This window comes from Terrapene carolina, unplaced genomic scaffold (assembly GCF_002925995.2).
Source record: "Terrapene carolina triunguis isolate 2854851 unplaced genomic scaffold, T_m_triunguis-2.0 Scaffold112, whole genome shotgun sequence".
NCBI classification, from domain to species: Eukaryota; Metazoa; Chordata; order Testudines; family Emydidae; genus Terrapene; species Terrapene triunguis.
Genome location: NW_020664463.1, coordinates 141723 through 151716, shown reverse-complemented (window position 1 = coordinate 151716; position 9994 = coordinate 141723). Strand labels below are relative to the sequence as shown.

Here is a 9994-nt window from a genome sequence, read left to right as displayed (position 1 = left end):
CCCCCGCCGCACCCTGCACCCCAACCCACTGCCCTGAGCCCCCTGCTGCACCCCGACCCCCTGCCCTGAGCCCCCTGCTGAACCCTGCACCCCAACCCCCTGCTGCACCCCACACCCCTCCTGCACCCCAACCCCCTGCCCTGAGCCCCCTGCTGCACCCCAACTCCCTGCCCTGAGCCCCCACCACACACCACACCCCTCCTGCACCCCCTGGGGGCAGGGCGGAGGCGGAGTTGGGGTGGGGATTTTGGGGAAGGGGTTGGAATGGGGGCAGGGAAGGGGTGGGAAGAGGTGGAGTGGGGCAGGGCCAAGGGCGGCGTGGGGGAGGTGTCAGTAAATGCAGCCCTCGGGCCAATGTACTAGTCCTCATGGTCATCGGAGTTTGAGACCCCTGCTATAGCCTGTAGGGTTAGTCACGGACATAGCTGGCTCTGAACACGGTTTGTGTCTGCACACAATGTGGTGTTAAAGTTACACAGAAACTGTGCTCAGCTAGTGGTGTATCCCCCTTGCCAGGGTGCTTGGCTGGCACATAGCTGTTTTCCTGTAATTTATTCAGTGCACTTTTTTTTGTGGGCACAAGACATCCATACATGCGAATATAACTGGTTTAGCAATCTTCTTCCCAGCTCTGTGAAGTACATTCCAGAATACACTCCTTGCATACTACTCTAGGTGTATGTTCTCTGCACACTTTGGTGAGACAATACTTGCCCAGACTGTGCCAGAAAGAAAATGATGCTGGGCAGTGCAGTAGGTGCAGATGCACAAACATGGGTTTGATGATACAAGCCAGTGTTACACAGCACTTCTATCTACTTGCAACCAGCAGAGGTGACTACACCTCTAGCAGATTACAAAAACATGGTATTAAAAAAAAAAAAAAAAAAAGACATACAGTGACCAGGACCTACATCCGTAACTGAAGAACTAGAAGGTGGATTGTGCTAATTTATGGAGGACCTAAACTTGGACCCATGTCTGTATATAAAAAGCCTGTCCCAAAATTGGCCCTGGTCTATCCCAGCTCACACCCCCTCAGTCCCTAAAGGAATCAGCAAGCCTTTGCAAGGTCCAGGAATGCAAGTTTAGCTGTTCACTGTGAAAGGATAGTATATGTATAGATGAATGTTTTAACAAGCATCTACCTGACACAGTATGTCAATACAACCGTGACTTATCAGTGATGTTTCGCAAGCAATTACTCTTAAAAGAAGATCTATATCACAGTAACAGATAAGTATTCCCCTCACACATTTATAGCCAGGCACTTTAATGATATGGTGAGTGGAAAAACAGAGTATAAATTCTGTTTGTATCAATCACAGTAAGATAGGAGACAGAGGGGAAAAACAAAACAAAACAGGGCCAGATTCTGATCTTGGTCACATTGGTGTCTATTAACTCTACCGAAGCTGGATTGGTTACTCCTCTTTTTTACACTGGTGTAAATCTAATCTCTTAAAAGATGAAGAAATAAAGCAGACTAATTGTGTGGCACTGCCTTCCTCCCATCTGATTTTTGTTCAAGAGACCAATCTATTATTTTGTCCTTTGACACCAGATATTAAAGCTCTTACATTGTTTTATGGAACGATCTTATGGGATCAAATGCTGCTTGCCATTTAAGTCAGTCAGTGTACTACTGCAAGTGTAGCAAAACTGGCTCTATGTATCAAATGCAAAAAAAGGGTTGGATCAGTATACAAGACAACTTTTTAAACAAACAGAAGCCTGGTTACTGTTACTAGTAAAGCAGAAAGATTGTGAAAATCTTTACCTTCCAGATGCTTGAGCAGTGCCCTAGTGCTGTTTCCATGAGCAGATATGAGGACCATTTTGCCGCTTTTCAGTTCTGGTGCTATCTTTTCATTCCAATAGGGAAGGAGTCTCTCCAGAACTTCTTTTAAGCTTTCAGCCGTTGGGAGTTTGTCCTGCGACACATCACAGCATTTATATCTGCGATCATTATAGATCTCTTTGTAGTAAGGATGAGATTCAGTTATGGGAGGTGGAGTAACATCATAGCTTCTTCTCCATATTTTCACTTGCTCTTCACCATGGTTCAGCGCCATTTCGGCTCTGTTGAGACCTATCAGTGCACCGTAGTGGCGTTCGTTCAGACGCCACGAACTTTGGGTGGGAACCCATTCTTGCCCCATCTCTTCTAATACCAGCCAAGCAGTCTGAATAGAACGGCTTAGGATAGACGTAAACACATGGTCAAACTGAAAACCTAGTGCTTTGAGGTGTTTCCCACAGTTCCGAGCTTCCTTTAGCCCATCGCTGCTCAGCTTCTGATCCACCCAGCTGCAAAAGCGGTTTTCTTTGTTCCAGGCTCCTTCCCCGTGTCTTAACAGAACAAGTTTGCACTTATTCATTTTGATTCTGGCTTCACTCAGCTTATAGTCTAGTATTTAATGGTGATCCATCTAGACAAGAGATATGAAAGGAGTATGTCACTAGAGAGTAAAGTAAAATTAAGTTGTATGTACTTTAAGTGTTAGTTGTATGTACTTTAAGTGTTGTGTCCACTGAAGGAAGTTCTTGGGTGTCCTCTGTGCCGATTGCTAGCCTTTGCATTCCTTTCCTCCCCGCTACATAACAAGTGACCACCACCTTCCCTTGGAGTTCACTTCTTCCACCCAACTTGTAATTTTTAGCCCACTTAGGTCATGCTGTTACATTAATTAAAGCAGCAGAGATTGCATGTCAGATCTGACATACAGACTTCCCTCAAGTCCTTATATAATGCAACCTTGGTCTACAGATCTAATCGTGTTTCGTCACAGTTCCCCAGACAACCTTCATTCTGACCATTATGCCAGTCTATGTTCACTCTCTTCCCATTCCTGTAACTTTGTCCACAACTCCCCTTACACATGAAACACCCTCCCCATCCCACTCATCCAGCCACATTCTCGGCAGTTGAACGCCTTATTAAGGTCATTCTAGGATGCACATAACTAGTGAGCATATTATTTATATATAAATATATAAATAAAATAAAAATAAAAATAAAAAAAGAGCCCACGGAAGACACTCTGGTTATTCCTTCCTCTTGATTTCCAAGTAAATCTCATTTCCTTTGTGTCCATGGATTAGACTGCAAGATGTTCATGCAGGGACCATAGCCCTTTCATTTCTTGTACAGCATTGGGCAAATTTGGGGTTATTGATTTTAACAACAACATCCAGAGGAAAGCTATCAAAGCACAGCACATTTTCTTTTTGTTTATCTGTTGCCTCATCAACAGGAGTCTATTATCTTCAGTGGGAGATGGATTGGGCTGTTAGGCTAACATTTTCCAGAGTGGCCAGAGATTTTTTGGGTGCCCAGCTTGAGATACCTGGGACCTGATTTTCAGAGGTGCTGAACATCTGCAACTTCCATGAACACTGACTGGAATTTTGGGGGCTCAGCCCTTAAGTCTCTCAAGCTGGGAACCCCAAAAGTCTCCAGCCATTTTTGGTCTTACATTATGAATGGTGTGGGCCAGGGACCATGCATTACACTGCCTTCAGCTTTGCAGACTAGGTCTTCAGCAGCTATTCGGAGGGGCTAAATTATCGAATGGAATCAGTGTTTTGATGCTGCTGACTACAACAGTGTGATCACACTGAACGGTGTGCTAGAATTCTCAACCATCACCATGGAACAAAGTGTACAGACATAACACAATGGTACCATGAAGCACTTCTTCCAGCTACACATTTCGGTTTGGTTACTATTTGTATTGCTATAGCAGCTACAAGCCCCAGTCATGGATCAGGACCTCACTGTGCTAGGTGCTGTACAAACAGAACAAGAAAGTCCCTGTCCTAAAGATCTTACAATTTTACCTTACATTTACAAAGCATCTGCGATGGGGTCTATCGGACTCTCTCTGCACCCGGCTGAAGACATCAACATCCAGACACCTCAGCTCAAGGAAAACCCACACAGGCCGGGCTACCAACAAAACTAGTTGCTGTGGGGGCCTAGAAGAGCCAGGAGGAGACACTGACCAATTGGGAGCCAGCAAGCCAGTGAAGGCGGCTTGCCTGCTCCCTCTCAGGGAGGGTGCTGGTGAGGCTGCCACAGGAGAGGTGCTCCTCAGTAGTAACCCACTATCTGATGCCAAGCTCATGGCATAGGCCATTCGGCTCCAGGCAGGCTGCCACAGGGTCCCAAAGCATTTTACAGGAAACTTGCAGACCTCTTCAACAAAGAATGGAAACCAGGTGGACAAGTGGGAGGGGAAAACAAAGATGAAGGCCACAGAGTAAAACAGCTGCTCTTACAGGAAAGGGCCACAGATCTTTAGTCTCCATGGAGAATCAGGAGAACTTAGTTCTGAATCTCAACAACACGTGTCCTACTCCACACACACCCTAAATTCATAGAAATCAGGTGTGTACTACAGGAAGTTCAAGTCAACCCTGATGGGATTGAAGCTTGTGACTCCATAAATTGTAAGCAAGATGCTTACAGTATTAAGCCATCTCTTTGAGAGCCCAGGGTTCTAAGAAAAAAATGCCACAAAACATTTCTCCCTCTGGAGGAAAGAGAAAAAAAAAGTGCTTCCCTTTCAGTGGTCTCCTCCCACGGAGACTTTAAAAATATGCTGCCCACAACAAAATAGCATGCAAGTTCCTATAGCACTATAACGTCATAAAGGGCCCACAGTTTATAAAGAAGGTTCATTGTCTAGATACTGGACGTTTATTGTCGAGATCAAAGGATTGTATCATCCACAGGAACTGATCAACTGATTTACAAGTCCAAATTCAGACCTGATGTGACCAGAAAGGCAAGAAAGTTGCACCCTCTTACATAAGTTCGGAACTGGGCATCACGGGAGCCCAACACAAGTCACCTAGGGATAGAGGAAAAAAGGACCCACCCAGAGGTAAATTCGTCTTGGGCGTAACTATGGACTTCAGTACAATTATATACAAGATTTGGACCACTATTCTCGTAATTATATTTAGAGGGGAGGGGCAGAAATATGTTTCCTTAAATATCAGCACAATACTGAAATAATTAGCTAAAAAACTAGAGTGACATATAGAAGTAGTTGTCCTCACCTGAACTATTGCAAATGCATTCCACTGGCACAAACCCCCAGGCACAGAGACTTGAGCTGCTGTCAAAAGAACATCATGGCCTCAGTATGAAGCTATCTGCAGGAAAAGAAAAGGCAGTTAGAGTCTTCATAGATTCATAGATTCTAGGACTGGAAGGAACTTCGAGAGGTCATCGAGTCCAGTCCCCTGCCCGCATGGCAGGACCAAATACTGTCTAGACCATCCCTGATAGACATTTATCTAACCTACTCTTAAATATCTCCAGAGATGGAGATTCCACAACCTCCCTAGGCAATTTATTCCAGTGTTTAACCACCCTGACAGTTAAGAACTTTTTCCTAATGTCCAACCTAGACCTCCCTTGCCACAGGAAGGAACTACACCGACAGATAGTCATGCCAACGCTGTCAACAAAGTGAGCCACCAACCCTGCCTCTTTGAGTACGTCTACATGGCAGCTGGGAGCGTGCCTCCCAGACCAGGCAGACAGACTCACACTAGCTCCGCTTGAGACAGTGTGTCGAGAATAGCACTGTGGATGTTACAGTCAGGCTAGCTACCCAAGTTCAGTCCCACACAATCTCCTGGATCTGAGTTTTGGTAATTAGCCCAAGCCTTCACCAGTGCCGCAACATCCACACTCCTATTTTAGCATGCTTGCTTGAGCTGAGCTAGTGTAAATCTGTCAGCCTGGGTTGGGAATCACCTCCCAGCTGAGCATGTTACAGATCGGGCACTTCAGAAGAGAGAAATCTGCTTGCCTCCCAGATATTCCAAGAAGCCACTAACCCCACCTCTCCAGAGACTTGTTTAGGCAGCACAGTCTCTGTCTTGAAGAGCTTACAGACGAATAGGATACTGGTAGGAAACAACAACAATAAAGGGGATATTGCCAATGTAGAAAGACTTCATTGAAGAAATGGGTTGGACACATGTGGAGCCTGTCCCAAGTGAAGAGGGCGGCATGGTAAAAGGCACAAAGCCCAGCGCAAGGGGAGAAGAGGCTCGTTAGGAGATGTGGAGGAGTTTAAGCAGCAATTGGGGTCGGGAGGAGAATTATATTAGGGTGTAGATGTAAGGATGGAGCTGTATCTTACAGATAAGAGGTTTGTTGTTCCACTCAGCTACACACAGTGAAGCCAATGAAGTTACACTGGACTAAAACAGCTGTGACAAGAGTGGGGAATCAGATCTGAGAAGCTTGAACTTAGTGCTGAAGAACAGAAGCTAGTGAAAGATCTGAGAAGAGAAGTGATGTGGCCAGAGCAGTGAAAATAAATATGATCTTGGGAGTCATGTAGCTGTAGCCTGGAGGGGGATGAGGGAAAGAGGTGCAGAGCAGGAGCAGGAGGTTACAGTACTAGAGATCAGAAGTGACCATGGAATGAAGCAAAGTTATAGCAGCAAGAACAGAAAAGGATAGAATGTAGAGACAAGATAACAGAGGAACAATCAACAATTCATAATTAGAAGAAACCTCTATATGGGAAGTGAAGGAAAAAGAGGAACCAAAAACCAAGCCTCTGAACCCCACCTCCTGGGGCTGAGCAAGAAATTGAGGACTCTAGCTCTCTAAAGCAAGATCCCTGACATCCTTACATGTGGGTTCAGACAGATGGAAGTTACTGATTGGCTTCTTCTCTGGGAGTCACTGACCCTGTCTCCCTGGGTGAAGTAGGCAACGTCACCTGTAGGGAAGGAGATTGGGAAAATGACAAAGTGGAGAAAAGATCAGCTGCCTCTGTGCCCAGCTACATGCTGTTTATTTAGAAACCACTCACATGCAAAATATCCCAGATGCTATAAAGAGACTAAAAGTCAACGGTTTGTGCATTGCAGAGTACTCATACTCATCAGTACTGGAGACAAAACTCTGCACTGGTTAGAGAAAGTCAGGTAATTGTGCTTGCTCAGGAAGTATTCTGCACCTGCAGTTATCTGGATTACATGAACAAATACAGGATTTTGCCTACATAACAGGCAAACATGCATTTTGCACAGTTCTCCCACTGCAGAGATTTGAACACATTTGAGTCAAATGGGCTCATCACTGTTGCCATTCTGATTTGGTACCATTTTAGACACACTTAACACAAGGTGAAGGACAAAGGTGAATCAGGCCCTCTATTTGAAACAAATAACATTAAACTGCATTTTTAAGCTTTCCAAAACTGTGCTCTCTCCTTATTCCCTTATTTTAAAAGGCCACTGCATTACTTCCTATGAACAGATACCAACACAAAATAACGCAGTCTCTATTAAGCCACAGTGGACTTTTCCAGTATTTTCAGATCAGTTCTGTATTTCTGTAAGCACATAGGTAGATTTAGTATCTAAATACACAACACTACCATTTGTCACAAGTGAAGTTATGCACTTTTCAGAGTCAGTTAACTGGATGATCTTTTATCAGAATAAAAATATCTTTTTAAAAGTAGCTGAATTTGAAAGCTTCAGGATTGACAGTCAAAGTCAGAGACGGGGGGGGGGGGAAGGGGGGGGGAAGGGAAGACTTGAAAAATGTTACCTTGGATGATTTAACAAAATGTACCTAAGTGACAAAGGGAGCTTAAATCCTACTTTCAAAAGTGATTTAGGCAGTTAGGCACCTTGTAAATCCCAATCAAAGGAGTTAGGTGGATTTGGGCATATAAAACTCACTCATGCACCTTTGAAAATTTCAGCGTAAGTGAGTTAGGTGCCCAAACCTACCTAACCCCTTAGGCACCTTGTAAATCTCAGTCCAAGTGCTTAAGTCACTTTTGAGACTAGGACTTTGACACTTTTGAAAATTTTATCCTTTGCCTGTCCACAGGGCCAGTGCTTTGTTCAGTTAAGTTTTAAGTGACTCAAGTCATAGGGCTTCCACCACTTTCCCTAGGAGAATATTCCCCAATAACAGATCTCAGTCGGATAAAATTATTCCTGATGTCTACTCAAAATCCCCCCCTTCATAATGTCCAGCTATTGATACCCTATAGTGCCACACCAAATAGATTCTTTCCTCTTTGGATATTGCACCTTTCAAGTATTTATAGATGGTTTCACATCCCACTCCACCTTTTCAGCATCACTTTGATTAGTTAAGAATGCTCTCATTGCAAAATGCTCAGGTTTCATTCTCAGATAGCCCTTACATGTATTCCTCCCCCCCCCACCCCCAAATATTTTTACTGATAACTTTTGTTTATTCCCCAGACTGCACCCATTGGTCTCATACCTGCAGACCTGACGCACACACCAGTCCCACTGAAGTCAAAGGACTTTAGCCTTCATAAGGACAGCAGGATCAGGCCTACTGTAGAACAGCATATTTGGCTGTGCCTCACAATGAAGCGAAAGGTAACTATTGTACATGGCAACATCTTAGACTGGCACAGCCTTTAACACAATGCTGTCTCGAGGCCCGATTTTCAGAGGTGCTGAGCACCTGCAGCTCCCACTCTGACCAGATGACATTATGGCTCTGAGCACCTCTGAAAAAAATCAAGTTCTGAATGGCATATCAGTTTCTTTTGAAAACACTCCCCATTCATAAAGGCGTTACTGAACAGCACCTCAGAGATTGCTCATTTAGCAACTTTTTTAAAATGCTATTTTCCAAGCACCAATCCCCCTGCCCCATCATTTACATGGCACAGCTCACATTTCTGATTTGTAAAAAACAAACGGGATAGTAACAGCCCTGGAGGAAATTAAGTTGTCCCAAGTGGCTTTCATGCGGCTAGAGAGAGAGATCAGTAGCGCTAAGAATTACCACTTCTGTTCAGTGAGCCAGCGTATAGCTGATCTCAAATCCTGACTCACATCACAAGTCGAGAGCACCTACAAGCCATCCTCCCTCCCCGCAGGCTGGCATCACCAGCACACCCTTCGCCTGCATGCCGCATGGGGAGCCGGCTCGGGGCAAGCCGCTCGGACCACGAAGAGCCCAGGAATACGGAGGTGCATTGGCGGAGCTGGATGGAGGGGACGTTGCATTTGCACCAGCCTCGACTGTGCCAGCAAATCCCTCCTCTGCATGAGCAGTTCACCCCTCTGGGTTCACCAATGCAATCCCTCTCCAGCTGGCTGTGTTAATTAAATCGTCCCCCAATCAAAACAATTTTACCTGGCAGAGAGCGAAGAGTTAAATCACCCAGCAATAGCAATGCAGCGCCTTCCGGCAGCCTCACACGCTAACAGGTTCAGACCGGCTCCTAGAGAGCTCCCGTGTGAGCGGGGTATTGAGCTGTCACTCATTAAATAGCCGGGCCACTCCCTATCAGAGCCGGGCCTAGGGCTGGACTAGGTGACCTAATCGGTCTTTTCCGGCTCTAATTTCTGTGATGCTGTGGGAGAAAAGAGAGTTTGATTGGCTGGTGGACCAGATAAACGTAATCGAAAGCCAATCGGATTTGGTTTACTGGCTGCTATGGGATCAAGCAGGGTTTTGTTTTCTGGGACGTGCTGCTGGCGGGAGCTCTGGGATCCCATTGTGAAAGCTCTGCTCTCGTGTGACGTGGGGAGTTGGGGTGATTGCCCACTCTGCGATGGAACCATTGCCACCCCCTCTCTCTGGACGCTGGTACAGCAGCTGCCTGCCACATCCTGTCCCTCGGGCTGGCACAAAAGCGATTTCTGTAAAACACATTGTTTGCTTTTGGAATATGCCAAATTGCACCAGGAATCAGGGACTTTCCAAACTCTTTCCAAGATGAGGATCGCTCCAGGGCCCCTGCCAAGGTGTCTATACACCCACCTGCAACGTTTGAAAGTAAACAAATTCAGCACAGTACGCTCCCCATATTTTTCAAGAACCAAATGCAAAATCACTTCATCTCTCTTTGTGTTGCCTCCTTCCTTGGTTAGGAGAAAGAGCTTTTCTTTACAGAGGAAGCCCAAGTAAGATTTCCCAGTTTCTTACCCCCTCCTCCCTGCAAGC

At 45.4% G+C, this 9994-nt stretch overlaps 1 protein-coding gene across 3 annotated transcripts in view; it reads right to left on the bottom strand.

Annotated features, from left to right (window-relative positions):
- Positions 1-9269, bottom strand: part of BPGM (bisphosphoglycerate mutase) — a 25218-nt gene extending 15949 nt beyond the window's left edge. For 2 of the 3 annotated variants that reach the window (XR_003899819.1, XM_024205137.2), the window contains exons 1-4: positions 9182-9269; positions 6670-6758; positions 5071-5166; positions 1781-2432 (exon numbers count right to left, since the gene is read on the bottom strand). Coding sequence is in view for 2 of the 3 variants with exons in the window: in XM_024205137.2 (XP_024060905.2) it covers positions 1781-2381 (601 nt within the window). In the remaining variant the exon portion in view is untranslated. The remainder of the gene's footprint in view (positions 1-1780; positions 2433-5070; positions 5167-6669; positions 6759-9181) is intronic. The other variant, XM_024205138.2, reaches the window with a different exon arrangement.
- Positions 9270-9994: the final 725 nt, after the last annotated feature.